The sequence below is a fragment of the Nicotiana tomentosiformis genome, chromosome 8 (assembly GCF_000390325.3).
Source record: "Nicotiana tomentosiformis chromosome 8, ASM39032v3, whole genome shotgun sequence".
Classification (NCBI taxonomy): Eukaryota; Viridiplantae; Streptophyta; class Magnoliopsida; order Solanales; family Solanaceae; genus Nicotiana; species Nicotiana tomentosiformis.
Genome location: NC_090819.1, coordinates 119,345,519 through 119,360,821, shown reverse-complemented (window position 1 = coordinate 119,360,821; position 15,303 = coordinate 119,345,519). Strand labels below are relative to the sequence as shown.

General features: G+C 42.0%; 1 protein-coding gene across 1 annotated transcript; it reads left to right on the top strand.

Moving 5' to 3' along the window:
* Window positions 1-13,217: 13,217 nt before the first annotated feature.
* On the top strand, window positions 13,218-15,084 carry LOC138898052 (uncharacterized mitochondrial protein AtMg00860-like). The gene is made up of 2 exons (XM_070184084.1): window positions 13,218-13,353; window positions 14,711-15,084. The coding sequence occupies exons 1-2, from the start codon at window positions 13,218-13,220 to the stop codon at window positions 15,082-15,084; spliced, it is 510 nt and encodes a 169-aa protein (XP_070040185.1).
* Window positions 15,085-15,303: the final 219 nt, after the last annotated feature.

Sequence of the window (15,303 nt, the reverse complement as noted above, 5' to 3'; positions counted from 1 at the left end):
TCCCAGTCACTCAGCACTCGGCACTCGCACTCAGTATGTACCTGCGCTCACTGGGGGTGCGTACAGACTCCGGAGGGGCTCCTTCAGCCCAAGCGCTAATATCTGCACGGACAACTCACGTGCGATAATAGTAAAGTATGCTGCAGGTGGGCAGCCTCGATCCACACTCATCCTCACCAATCAGGCCCTTGGCCTCACTCAGTCACAAGTATGCTGCAGGCGGGCGGCCCCGATCCACACTCATCCTCACAAATCAAGCCACTCGGGCATTTCAGTAAAACAGGGCATTCGGCCCAAAACATTTATATGCATCAAAACAGAGTCATAAAACTGAGTTATGCAGTAAACAAGTATAAACATGACTGAGTATAGGTTTTTCAATCAAAAATAATGAGAGGATAATACGAAACAGCCCCTAAGGGTCCAAACAGTATTGGCGCAAGGCCCAAACATGGCATTCAGCCCAATTTACAGAAATTCTTTCTAAAACATATAAGTATCATATGGTTTCAACAAAGTATGCAACTTTACAGTTGTTATGGGACGGAACAAGTCAAAAATTCCATCAGTGCATGCCCACACGCCCGTCACCTAACATGTGCGTCACTTCAAAATAGTAGAATGATGCGAAATCCGGGGTTTCATACCCTCAGGACTAGATTTACAATCGTTACTTACCTCAAACCGGTCAAATATCTACCCCGCAATGCTCTTGCCTCTGGACTCTGCCTCCAAATGCTCTAAATCTATTCACAATCAGTATAATACTATCAATATACGCTAATGGAAATGAATTCCAAAAGAAAAGCTTCAAAATTAGACCAAAACCCGAAATTGGCTCAAAATTTGCCTGTGGGGCCCACGTCTCGGAACCCGACAAAAGTTACAAAATCCGAAAGCCCATTCAACCACGAATCTACCCATACCAATTTTACCAAAATCCGACCTCAACTCGACCCTCAAATCTACAAATCTAATTTCCAAATTTCTAAGTTTCAATCTCTGATTTACACCATAAAATCATGTAATCTAGTCGGATTACTCGATGATAATTCAATATTATGGAGTAGAAATGATCACAATGGACTTACCTCAAGTTTTCCTTGAAACTATATCAAAAATCACCTCTCCCCAAGCTCCAATTTGTCAAAAATGGCACATGGGACGAAGTCCCTGTTTTTATAATTCTGCCCAGACATCCTCGGTTCTGCCTCGATCTTGGCCCTTGATCTTGGCCTTCGATCGAGGTCCTCGATTCCGTCCTCGGTCCTATCCCTCGATCCTGGTTCTCAATCCTGGGCTCGATCATGGCTTCGAAGGTCTTAGTCAAGAACAAGTATCATTTGCCTTGTATTGATGATTTATTCGACCAGCTTCAGGGAGCGAGGGTGTTCTCCAAGATCGATTTGAGGTCCGGTTATCACCAGCTGAAGATTCGGGATTCAGATATTCTTAAAACAGCTTTCTGGACCCGATATGGCCATTATGAGTTCTTGGTGATGTCTTTTGGGCTGACCAATGCCCCAGCAGCATTCATGCATTTGATGAACAAAGATTGAGGGAGGAGAAGCTTTATGCAAAGTTCTATAAATGTGAGTTTTGGCTCAGTTCAATAGCATTCTTGGGGCACGTGGTGTCCAGCGAGGGTATTCAGGTGGATCTGAAGAAGATAGAGGCGGTGCAGAGTAGGCCTAGACCATCCTCATCCACGGAGATTAGGAGCTTTCTTGGTTTGTTTGGTTATTACCGTCTCTTTGTGGAGGGATTTTCATCTATTGCATTGCCCTTGACCAAATTGACCCAAAAGGGTGCTCCATTCAGGTGGTCGGATGAATGTGAGGAGAGCTTTCAGAAGCTCAAGACTGCTTTGACCACAACTCCAGTGTTAGTTTTGCCATCAACTTCAGGTTCTTACACCGTGTATTGTGATGCCTTGAGGATAGGCATTGGTTGTGTTTTGATGCAGGAGGGTAGGGTGATTGCCTATGCCTCGCGCCAGTTGAAGACCCATGAGAAGAACTATCCTATCCATGATCTTGAGTTAGCAGCTATTGTTCACGCCTTGATGATTTGGCGTCATTATTTATATGGGGTTCATTGTGAGATTTATACAGATCACCGGAGTCTGCAGTATCTGTTAAAGCATAAGGATCTTAATTTGCGTCAGCAGAGATGGTTGGAACTTCTTAAGGACTATGATATCACTATTTTGTACTATCCGGGGAAGGCCAATATTGTGGCCGATGCTTTGAGTCGCCGGGTAGAGAGTTTGGGGAGTTTAGCATATCTTCCAGTAGCAGAGAGACCTTTGGCATTAGATGTTCAGGCCTTAGCGGGCCAGCTTGTCAAATTTGATATTTCGGAGCCTAGTCAAGTATTGGCTTGTGTGGTCTCCGGGTCTTCTCTTTATGACCGTATCAGGGAGCGTCAGTATGATGACCCTCACTTGCTCGTTCTTCAGGACGGGGTGTGGAGAGGTGATGCTAGGGATGTGACTATTGGTGATGATGGGGTGCTGAGAATGCAGGGCCGGATATGTGTGCCTAATGTAGATAGTCTTCGAGAGCTGATTCTTGAGGAGGACCACAGCTCGCGGTATTCCATCCATCCGGGTGCCGCGAAGATGTACCAGGATTTAAGGCAGCACTATTGGTGGAGGCGGATGAAGAAGGATATAATTGGGTTTTTGGCTCGGTGTCTAAACAGTCAGCAGGTTAAGTATGAGCATCAGAGACCGGGTGGCTTGCTTCAGAGGTTAGAGATCCCAGAGTGGAAGTGGGAGCGGATCACTATGGACTTTGTAGTTGGGCTCCCACGGACTTCGAGGAAGTTTGACGCTATTTGGGTTATTGTGGATCGACTGACCAAGTCCGTGCAGTTCTTTCCAGTTGGTACTACTTACTCTTCAGAGCTGTTAGCTGAAATTTACATCCGAGAGATTGTTCGCCTGCATGGTGTCCCAGCTTCCATCATTTCAGATAGGGGTACTCAGTTCACATCGCAGTTTTGGAGGGCCGTGCAGCGAAAGTTGGGTAATCAGGTTGAGTTAAGCACAGCTTTTCACCCTCAGACGGACGGGCAGTCCGAGCGCACTATTCAGATATTGGAGGACATGTTGTGCGCTTGTGTCATGTACTTTGGGGTTTCATGGGACCAGTTTCTGCCACTCGCGGAGTTTGCATATAACAACAGTTATCAGTCGAGTATTCAGATGGCTCCGTACGAGGCTTTGTATGGAAGGAGGTGTAGATCTCCGGTTGGATGGTTTAAGCTGGGTGAGGCTAGGCTCTTAGGTACAGACTTGGTTCAGGACGCATTAGATAGGGTGAAATTAATTCAGGAGCGGCTTCCCACGGCGCAGTCTAGGCAGAAGAGCTACACAGATAGGAAGGTCCGTGATGTGTCTTTTATGGTTGGGGAGAAGGTTTTGCTAAAGGTATCACCCATGAAGGGTGTTATGAGGTTTGGGAAGAGGGGCAAGTTTAGCCCCCGGTTCATTGGGCCTTTTGAGGTGCTTCAGAGAATAGGGGAGGTGGCTTATAAGCTTGCTTTGCCACCCAACTTGTCGAGTGTGCATCTAGTGTTTCATGTTTCCATGCTCCGGAAGTATATTGGAGATCCGTCCCATGTTTTGGTTTTCAGCACGGTTCAATTGGAGGGTGATATGACTTATGATGTGGAGCAGGTGGCTATTTTGGATCTACAGGTTCGAAGGTTGAGGTCAAAGGATATTGATTTAGTGAAGGTGCAATAGAGAGGTCAGCCTGTGGAGGAGTCCACCTAGGAGACCGAGCGGGAGATGCGGAGCAGATATCCACACCTATTCGAGACTCCAGGTATATTTCTAGACCCATTCGAGGACGAACGGATATTTAAGAGGGGATGATGTAACGACCCGACCGGTCGTTTCGAGAGTTATAGCCCCATTTTCCCTATTTCTACTTCTTTTGTGTTATTCAGCTGTATTATGTTATATCGGGTTAGTTGGTTTGGGACCGGAGTGGTTTCAGAGTGAATTGAGACACTTAGTCTCTTAAGTAGAAACTTAAGTTGGAAAAGTTAACCGGATGTTGATCTATGTGTAAACGATCTCGGATTTGAATTCTGATGGTTCTATTAGCTCCGTTAGGTGATTTTGGACTTAGGAGTGGGTCCGGAATGTGATTTGGAGGTCCGTGATAGAATTAGGCTTGAATTGGCGAAATTGGAAATTTGACGATATCAGTCGGCAATGGAAAATTTGATATCGGGGTCGGAATGGAATTCCTGAAGTTGGAGTAGGTTCGTAGTGTCATTTGTCACATGTGTGCAAAATTTGAGGTCATTCGGACGTGGTTTGGTTGGTTTTGGCATCGGTTGCCGAATTTGGAAATTTAGAAGTTCTTAGGCTTGAATCTGACGGTAATTTGATGATTTGATGTTGTTTTGAGTGATTCGAAGGTTCAACTAAGTTGGTATGTTGATATATGACTTATTGGTATTTTTGGTTGAGGTCCCGAGGGCCTCGGGGCGATTCCAGGTGGTTAACGAATTTGTTGAAGTTGGAAATTGCAGCTGGAGCTGCTGCTTCTGCTATTTTCGCACCTGCGGAAGAAAGGGTCACAGGTGCGAGGCCGCTAGTGCGCATGGGGAATGCGCAGGTGCGGGAGACGCTGGGCCAAGGTTGGGAACGCAGGTGCGAAGCATTGGCCGCATCTGCGAGCCCGCAAGTGCGAGGCTTTGAGCGCAGATGCGGAGATGAGATGTTTGGACTGGTTTCGCAGATGAGCACCTGGGACCGCAAATGTGAGTCCGCAGGTGTGAGGAAGGGGTCCGTAGGTGCGGAATCTGGGTGATTAAGTGATTTGCGTAGTTGCGACTTCTTAGACCGCAGGTGCGAGAAAATGGCCGCAGGTACGAAAAACCGGGGCAGAAACCATAAATAGAACCCTTCGCGATTTTGGTGCATTCTTCACCATTTCTATTCGGTGTTTGGAGCTTTTGGGAGAGATTTGAAGAGGGAATCAAGGGGGCTTCGTTGAGGTAAGTTACTTGAGCCCTAATACTTGTATATATGGTGAGTTTTTGTTGTTTAATCATGGTAATTAGTGAAAATGAGGGGTTAGGGCTTGGAACTTTTGGAGAGTAATTTAAGGAGTTGAAGGATCAAATGGTGTCGGATTTTGATGAATTTGGTATGGTTAGACTCGTGAGTGAATAAGCTTTCTAGTTTTGTAAAATTTATCGAATTTCAAGACGTGGGCCCGGGGGCTGGGTTTGAGCCGATTTCGGGTTTTGGTCTAAATTTGAGGTTTATATTCTTCATATAACTTCAATTCTTCATATTTTTTGTAAGAAAACACACTATTTTGTATGCGGTGTATAATATTTTTTTTCTTGTTAAGTCATATCAGATGAAGCAGAACATTCTGTACTTTCTTCTTACTTAGATGTTCTGTTATCATTTGGGCAGATGACAAAGATGCTCTTCCTAAGGATGTGCTTAACATTCCCCCCCGGTAGCAAAAATATTGGAGGAACATCTTATAGCCACCACTATTCGTAATCAATAAGGGCTTTTTATAATTACCATTATTGAGAGAGATATTTTCACCTTTTGTATCATAAAATTAGATCATGTGATTTATCTTACGGAATGAACTTGCAGTTCTGTTGCTTATTTATCGTTCAAATTAATCTATTGGAAAAACCCAAATCAAAGTATTCCATTGCTTTGAGGTTTATATTCTTCATATAACTTCAATTCTTCATATTTTTTGTAAGGAAACACACTATTTTGTATGCGGTGTATAATATTTCTTTTTCTTCTTAAGTCATATCAGATGAAGCAGAACATTCTGTACTTTCTTCTTATTTAGATGTTCTGTTATCATTTGGGCAGATGACGAAGATGCTCTTCCTAAGGATGTGCTTAACATGTCCCCTCCGGTAGTAAAAATATTGGAGGAACATCTTATAGCCACCCCTAGTCGTAATCAATAAGGGCTTTTTATAATTACCATTTTTGAGAGAGATATTTTCACCTTTTGTATCATAAAATTAGATCAGGTGATTCATCTTACGGAATGAACTTGCAGTTGTGTTGCTCATTTATCGTTCAAATTGTTCTATTGTAAAAATCCAAATCAAAGTATTCCATTGCTTTGTGGTTTATATTCTTCATATAACTTCAATTTTTCATATTTTTTGTAAGAAAATACACTATTTTGTATGCGGTGTATAATATTTTTTTTCTTGTTAAGTCATATCAGATGAAGCAGAACATTCTGTACTTTCTTCTTACTTAGATGTTCTGTTATCATTTGGGCAGATGACAAAGATTCTCTTCCTAAGGATGTGCTTAACATGTCCCCTTCGGTAGCAAAAATATTGGAGTAACATCTTATATCCACCACTATTCATAATCAAAAAAGACTTTTTAGGATTACCATCATTGAGAGAGATATTTTTACCTTTCGTAAAAAAAGAAGAAGGTTTTTTTAGAATTTCCATCATTGAGAGAGATATTTTCACATTTTGTATCATAAAATTAGAAGGCCTAAGAAGTATTGGGGAGAGGTGATTAGGTAGGACATGTTGGTGCTTCACCTCACCGAGGACATCACTAGCGATAGGAATATGTGGAGGTCGAGGATTAAGGTGGTGGGCTGATAGGTAGTTGCAAGTTTTTCATAGGTTCACCAGTAGCATTAGTAATATTCTTGCTATGGGTTGAAAGTTACTTCCTTATAGTTTTTTATTATATCTGGTACTTTGCAATCACTTTCTTTGTTTTTGTAAATTGCTAGTGGGATTGTTACTCTCTGATTGTTACTATTTTATGTTACTTTTCCCCCTTTTACTTGATATTGTTGCTCCCCGATGGCTACTATTTGATGCTACTTTTTCTCCTCTTTGCTTATCATCTTTCTCCCCTATTCCCTCTTATTCTTCCCCTATATTCTTCATTTCCACTTTTTCTTGAGCCGAGGGTCTATCGGAAACTGCCTCTCTACCTCTCCAGGCAGGGGTAAGGTCTGCGTACTTACTACCCTCCCCAAACCCCACTCGTGGAATTATATTGGGTATGTTGTTGTTGTTGTTATTGTTATTTTGATTATATACTTTCTTGTATTTGAGGTATAAGACAAGAGTGGGCTGCTCTAGTGGTGAGTACCCTCCACTTCCAACCAAGAGGTTGGGAGTTCGAGTCACCCCAAAAGCAAAGTGGGGAGTTCTTGGAGGGAGGGAACCGAGGGTCTATCAGCAACAACCTCTCTACCCCAGGGTAGGGGTAAGGTCTGCGTACACACTACCCTCCCCAGACCCCACTAGTGGGATTATACTGGATTGTTGTTGTTGTTGTTGTACACAAAGGAAACATAAATACAAATACATTCATCTCATAACCTTCTATACCACATATAGCTTCACTAGTACTTTCAACCACTCACAACATCATTATTACATTGGCTCTATCAGCCATACGTATGATTCTTCATTCACGTCATGATGATCGTATCTCATATTCCACACTTTCATTTCTTTACTTTCAAGGGTCATCATCATAAACATCAACATACAGAATATTATTTTAAGTTCATTAGAAATGAAGGCTTTAAACACAATGGGTTTCTTTCTAAAGAATTGAGCAAAATGACTAGCAATTGAAGCACAAGTAAAGAATCACAAGCGAGTGCTACACCATTTATTCATGAAATACTTTTTCCAAAAGGGAAATACACAGTTTCAACTCATGATTATGTAAGGACTCAAAACACATTGGAAATACTTACAAGCATAACATGGTGATTTACGATTGAAACATGGGTTCAAATCATATACATTAGTTAAAACAACCATGTTTGAACATTTTTCCACTAAGGGGAGCAGAGTATGATAAGGGAAGTTTGAACACGACTTGAGTACATAAGAATTTAAGCAAATTAGTTTTCGAAATCAATTTGGAACAGTTGGAACGAGAGTTTGAACAAACCGTATTCAGAACTTCCGAGGAATTCATGGATTCCAATTCTAGAAAGGGAGTTTAGGCAACATACCTTGATGGAGATCTTTAGTGATACTAAAACCTCCCTCTACTCTTACAACTTCAATTTACATCAACATAATTCAATTGGGCCAATATTAGTAAAAATTTCAAGGTTTTAGGTGATTTTGGCATTTTATCAAATACCTAGAGTGCATAGCATTCTACTACCTCTAGTAATGGTGTTTCTTAATCCAACAATCCCTCCTTCCCATCAACAATATATAATACAACAACCTTTGACTACTAACTGCCTTCTTTAGTACCATCATAATCATCAATGAACTCTCACCTATCAAATTTCACTAATTAACTCATTACAATATTTGTACAATGCCGAATAATCTAGGTTAAGCACTTATGGCTTCCAATAAGCATCCCATAAGTACTAGTACTTATATTTTTCTCATATATTCACTAACAATCCATGCATGGCGGTTTAAGGATAAAATATTACCTCTTGTAGACCAAATCTTGAAAGACAATTTTTGGGGTGTTCTTGGAATTTTGAAGAAATCCTATGGAATCCAATACAAAACCTTGTTGTAACTAGTGATTGAGAAGTGAAATCATCATAAAAACATACTTAAAATTCACCTTAAGTGTATTGGAAGACTTGGCCGGATGGGTGATGGAGAGAAAAACCCTAGTCTTGAAATCCTTTTATTTTTCTCTCTCCCCGCTCAGGTCTTAATAGGCCCAGGTACAGTATTTTTCCACTGGTGCTATAGCTATGCTATAAGGCTTTAGCTCACTGGTTTGCTAAAATTTCTGCTTCCTTCCTGTGTTATACCTGTGCTATGGGGAGATAGTTCATTTTATTTTCTTTAGTTTTATTGCTTAGAAATTAGAATCCAAGTGTTCCCCATTATTACAACACTCAAAGATTAATAAAATAATAATCCCCAAGTATCCAAATAACTTTATCCACTCCAGTAAGTTCTCATGTGGTTCGGGTAAAAATTAAATTGTATTCCTAAGCTCGAAATTGCTCGAATTAACTATAGAAATGAATGGGGCCTTACACATTAGCCTACCTAGGTACCACAAACCTCGAGTTCTTGGTAAAATTTTACGGGGCCTTGTACATATTTTATCCGTGTAGAGCTTAAACTGTTAAACTTGAAAGCATGTCTAAAATTTATGTACTTGTACAAACTGTTTATGAGTTTTCTCTGAGATATTACTGCCATTTTTCCTGTCATATCTGTACTGTCATGACCAAAAGTCCGTTAAAGGTCGTGATGGCGCCGGACACCACTATCAGGCAAGCCAACACTAAATAGTCAATTAAATCCGTATTTTAATATTTTTGAAATCGTAAATTTACTTCAAATTAACTAGTAGAAGATGAATTTACAGAATACATAACAATGTTTTCAAATTTCAATACTGAACATCCCATAATCATCCCAGAACCCGGTGTTACAAGTGCATGAGCCTTTTCTAGGAATTTAAAATAAAATACAATAACTGTCCGGAATACAAATTTGGACAGGAAAGAAAATACAATACTCTGAGGGAGACTCTGCTGGCTGCGGGTCGTACATAAGATGCAGCTCACCTAACTCCCCGTAATAACCGCACCTCTGCGCCCAGAAGGCCACTAGTCATATACGTACCTACACAAAACATGCAGCAAGTGTAGTATGAGTACAAAATAACGTGTACCCAGTAAGTATCCCGCCTAACCCCAAAAAAGTAGTGACGAGGGGTCGACTCGGACACTTACTATGAGGCTATAAATAAAATACCAATGGTATGATTAAGTATGGATTTCGTAGAACGACTGTAAGCTCATTATTTTGAATTAAGTAAACAATTCTTTTAGAACTAAAGAATCTCCAAAATTTATTTTCATCTTTTAACAATTTATATCTCCGAACAGTGAGGCCATATCAATTGTCATAAATTTCAGGGCAAGCAATACAAGCATGTGCAAATCATGCCAAGGTCGTACGGCCCGATCCAACATAATATTTAAATCGTGCACTGCCAGAGGATCGAATGGCGCGAACCATAGATGCATCTATTTAATCTGCCGAGGCGTTCGGCCTGTTCCACAAAAGATAACACATTCAAATAATCATTCAAGAATTCATCAAGGGGAAATTATCCAAGGAAAAGGAAATTTCTCTTTTAAAAGTCAAGGAAACGATGTCTAGCCTTTTAGAAATTTATTAACAAAGTTCGATATGATTTAAACATTTTAAATTGACAAAAGGATTTGCAAATATTACAGGTATAGCATGCTTTTGGGTCCTAGACTACCCGAATTTAAGCCTAATAGTAGCTACGCATGGACTTTCGTCACCTCGTGCGTACGTAGTCCCCACAAATAGGAGCACACATTGATTTATTTCACCTATGGGGTAAATTCCCTCTTACAAGGTTAGAAAGGAGACTTACCTCACTATGAAGTTCCATAACCAGCTCCCAAGCCCTTCCGACGACTCAAACCGATGCCCAACGCTCCAAAACTAGTCAATAATTATGCACACCCATTAACATATACAAAAATACTCATTATAATCCTATTTACAACAATTTCCAACTCCGCTTGAAAAGTCGATAAAATCACCCTCGGGCCCACGTGCCCGGATTCCGAATATTTTCAAAGATAATCATTATTCATAATCTTAGAACTCAAATATATGATTTATTCCCAATGCCATGCCCAAATTCGTGGTCAAAATCCAAAATGGCAAATTCTAGTTTTTGTTTTACTACAAACCCCATAATTTATGCTAATTTTCATGTTCCAATCCATGTATAATTCATATATTTAACTCACAAATGGTAAGAAACCACTTACCTCGAATTGCTTGATGAAAATATCCCCTTGAAGCTCTCCAAAATCGTCCAAACCAATGAAAATGGGAGAAAAATGGGCCAGATGCCCATCTCCTTCACCTCTTCCTCAAATTCAAATTCGATCTGTGTACCATCCGGAATAAACCCGAGGCCCCCGGGACCCCGTCCAATCACACCAACCAGTCCAATAACATAACACGGACCTGCTCAAGGCCTCAAATCACATCCAACAATATCGAAATCATGAATCGTACCCCATTCTAAGCTTAATGAACTTTAGAATTTCAAACTTCTATATTTGATGCCGAAACGTATCAAATCATGTCCGATTGACCTCAAATTTTGCACACAAGTCACATTCAACATTACAAACCTATTCTAACTTCCTGAATCAGATTCCGACTGCGATATCAAAAAGTCCACGTTCGGTCAAACTTCTCAGAAATCATCAAATTTTCTAACTTTCGCCAAACGACTCCAAAATGACCTACGGACCTTCAAATCCACTTCCGGACGTGCTCCCAATATAGGAATCACCATACGGAGCTATTCTCAGACTCGGAATTCCAAACGGACATTGATAATATTGAAATGCACTTCAACCCAAATTTATGGAATTCTTCCAAAATGCTAACTTCCACAATAGGTGACGAAATACTCCCGGGGATCCAAAAACTGATCCGAACATACGTCCCAATCCGAAATCATCATACGAACCTGTTGGAACCTTCAAATCCCGATTTCGAGGCCGTTTACTCTATAATACAATCTTAGTCAATTCTCTCAACTTAAAACTTCCAAAATGAGAATTTTCTTTCTGAATCAACTCTGAACTTCCGAAATTTCAGTTTTGACAACGCGTATAAGTCAGAATACCTGAAGTGAAGCTGCTCATGGACCCAAATCGCCGAATGGTATGCCAGGGCTCAAAATGACCAGTAGGGTCATTACATGTACGGTTATAAATCTGGATTTGGACTGTAATTATCTGAGCTCGTCACTGCTTTCAACCTAAGGTTAGTCTTGTTACTTATTAAGTACATTGAGTTGGTTGTACTCATACTATACTCTATATTTCGTATGCAGATCCAGGTACTTGTGGGCATGGTGGTTGCTAGTTTTGAAGCTTTATCTGTTGGAGACTATTAAGGTAGCCGCCTTGGCGTCCGCAGACCTCAAGTCATGAGCAGGTTTAGTAGAGTCTTGTGGATCGGTGAGGCTACCGAACGATTATGAAAATGTCACTTTCTTGTATTCTTATCGTGCGAATTTTTTTATTCCGGAAACTAAACTTCTATTATTCTATTCTCTCACAGATTGTGAGGAAACGTGCTACCAGATCAGATGGATGACCACCAGTACCACCATCTAGGACCATGAGAGGTCGGGGCTGCGGTAGAGGCCGAGGTGTAGCTCATACAGTAGTTGTAGACCCACCAATTGCTCCAGCTCAAGAGCAGATCCCAGACGTAGTTGAGCCGTTGATACCAGCTCAGGCACCTGTTGTGCCTATTGTGATTATAGGCCTTCAAGAGGCTCTAGCCCAAATATTGACTGCTTGCACTAGCCTTGCTTAGGCGGTTTCAGTTTCGGCTGTGCCAACCACTTCTCATCCTGGGGGAGGTGCTGAAACGCCCGCTGCCCGTACTCCAAAGCAGGTGGTGCAGGGACTTCAGGCACCAAGGCTACTACTAGCCCAGTCGGTTGCAGTTGCTCAGGCCTAGGTAGGCCACACTATGAGTGACGAGGAGTAGAAGAGACTAGAGAGGTTTGGGAGGCTCAAGCCTCCATCATTCAATGGGGCTGAGTTAGATGATTCTGGGGACTTCTTATATAGGTGCTAGCAGATCCTTTGCACGGTGGGTCTTTTGTAGACTATTGGGGTATCATTTATTACTTTTTAGCTATCGGGGGCAGCCTTCAGGTGGTGGGAGTCCTATGAACAGAGCAGGCCAGCCGGTGCTGCACCACTTACGTGGCACGAGTTCTCCATTCTCTTCTTGGAGAAGTTTGTACTACTGACCCGCAGGGAGGAGTTGCATAGGCAGTATGAGAAAATACACTAGAAGCATATGTCTGTGATCCAGTACGAGATGATATTTTCAGAGTTGGATCATCACGTAATATGGTTGTTCTCACAGAGAGTGAGAGGATTAGGAGGTTCATTAATGGCCTCAACTATGGACTGCGCTTTGTTGTGACTCTGTAGATTGTAGGTGTTAGGTTCAATATGGTGGTTGATATTGCTAGGTGGTTAGAGCATGTCCTTATTTAGGAGAGGGAGGCTAGGAGGCCTCATGGTTTGGGTGGTTTTAACGATGTTTATTCTAGAGGTAAATCCCACCACAACAAGGGTCATCCTCATAAGCCCGCTCAGATGGATCATCCGGTTCATCGTGGTGCATCAGCTAGCCATGGTTCATATAGTTCCCTTCCGGGTCAGTCATCTCTCAGTGCCCTCCAAACTCAGAGTTCATCTTATGATCCATCAGTTCAGGGTTTTTATGTGCCAGGTCCTTCTAGTAGTTATTTTGGTTCTTAGAGCCCGATTCAGTCTCAAATATTATTGACGGATCGGAGTTTCTATGAGTGTGGGGAGGTTGGACATGTGAGGAGGTATTGTCCCCATCTCTGGGGAGGTCCAGTTCAGTAGAGGGGTCGGGTTATAACTTCTGCACCAGTTACTTCACCACCGGCCCAGCCAGCTCGGGGTGGGGCTCAGGTAGCTAGAGGTCTTCCTAGAGGGGGAGGCCGATCAGGTGGTGGTCACGCTCGATGCAATCTTTTTCTGCCAGGCTAGAGGCCGTTGCTTCTGACGCAGTGATCACAGGAATTGTCTCAGTATGCCACTAGGATGCTTCTATATTATTTGACCCTGGTTCCACTTATTCGTATGTATCATCATATTTTTCTTATTATGTGTATATGCTCTGTGAGTTCGTTGTCTCATTTGTTCATGTATCTACGCTGGTGGGCGATTCTATTATTGTGGACCGTGTGTATCGGTCGTGTGTGTTGACTATTGTAGGATTGGAGATTAGAGTTGACCTCTTATTCTTAGTATGGTTCATTTCGACGCGATTCTAGGTATCGATTGGTTATCCCTATGCCATACTTTTCTGTATTGTCATGCTAAGACCGTGATGTTGATGATGCCGGGTTTACCTATGATCGGGTGGAGAGGTTCTCTGGACTATGTTCCCAATAGGGTGATTTCATATTAGAAGGCCCAACAGATGGTTGGGAAGGGGTATTTGTCATACTTGGCTTTTGTGAGGGATGTCGGTGCTGATACTCCTGCTATTGATTCTGTTCTGGTAGTGCGAGACTTTCCGGATGTGTTTCGTGCAGACTTGCCGGGTATGTCGCCCGACAAGGATATTGATTTTTGTATTGACTTGGTATCGGACACTCAGCCCATTTCTATTCCTATGTACCGTATGGCACCAGCAGAATTGAAGGAATTGAAATAGCAGCTTCAGGAGCTTCTTGATAAGGGGTTCATTAGGCTTAGTGTGCCGCCTTGGGGTGCACCAGTTCTATTTAAGAAGAAGAAGGATGGTACTATGCGGATGTGCATCGACTATAGGCAGTTGAACAAAGTTACAATTAAGAACAAGTATCCTTTGTCACGCATTGATGACTTATTTGACCAGCTTCAGGGAGCTAGAATCTTCTCTAAGATTGATTTGAAGTCTGGGTATCACCAGTTGAAGATTTGGGACTCGGATATTCTAAAGACGGCATTCAAGACCTGCTATGGTCACTATGCATTCCTTGTGATGTCTTTTGGGCTGACCAATGCCCCAACAGTATTTATGCAGCTGATGAATAGTGTATTCCAACCATATCTTGATTCGTTTGTCATAGTATTTATTGATGATATCCTGGTGTACTCACGTAGCCAGGAGGAGCATGCACATCATTTGAGAATTGAACTACAGAGGTTGAGGGAGGAGAAGCTTTATGCAAAGTTCTCTAAGTGTGAGTTTTGGTTCAGTTTGGTGGCGTTCTTATGGCACGTGGTATCCAGTGAAGGAATTAAGGTGGATCCAATGAAGATAGAGGCAGTTCAGGGTTGGCCTGGATTGTCTTCAGCTACTAAGATTCGGAGTTTTCTCGGCTTGGCAGAATATTATTGTCGCTTCATGGAGGGTTTCTCGTCCATTGCAGCGCCTTTGACTAGGTTAACCCAGAAGGGTGCGCCATTCAGGTGGTCAGATGAGCGTGAGGAGAGCATTTAAAAGCTCAAGGCTGCCTTGACCACGGCTCCAGTTCTAGCTTTGCCTTTAGCAGCGGGTTCTATATACAGTATATTATGATGCTTCTCAGATTGGTATTGGGTGTGTCTTGATGCAGAAGGGTTGAGTGATGGCTTATGTTTCACGCCAGTTGAAGCCCCGTGAGAAGAACTACCCTGTTCATGATTTGGAGTTGGCAGCCATCTTTCATGCATTGAAGAT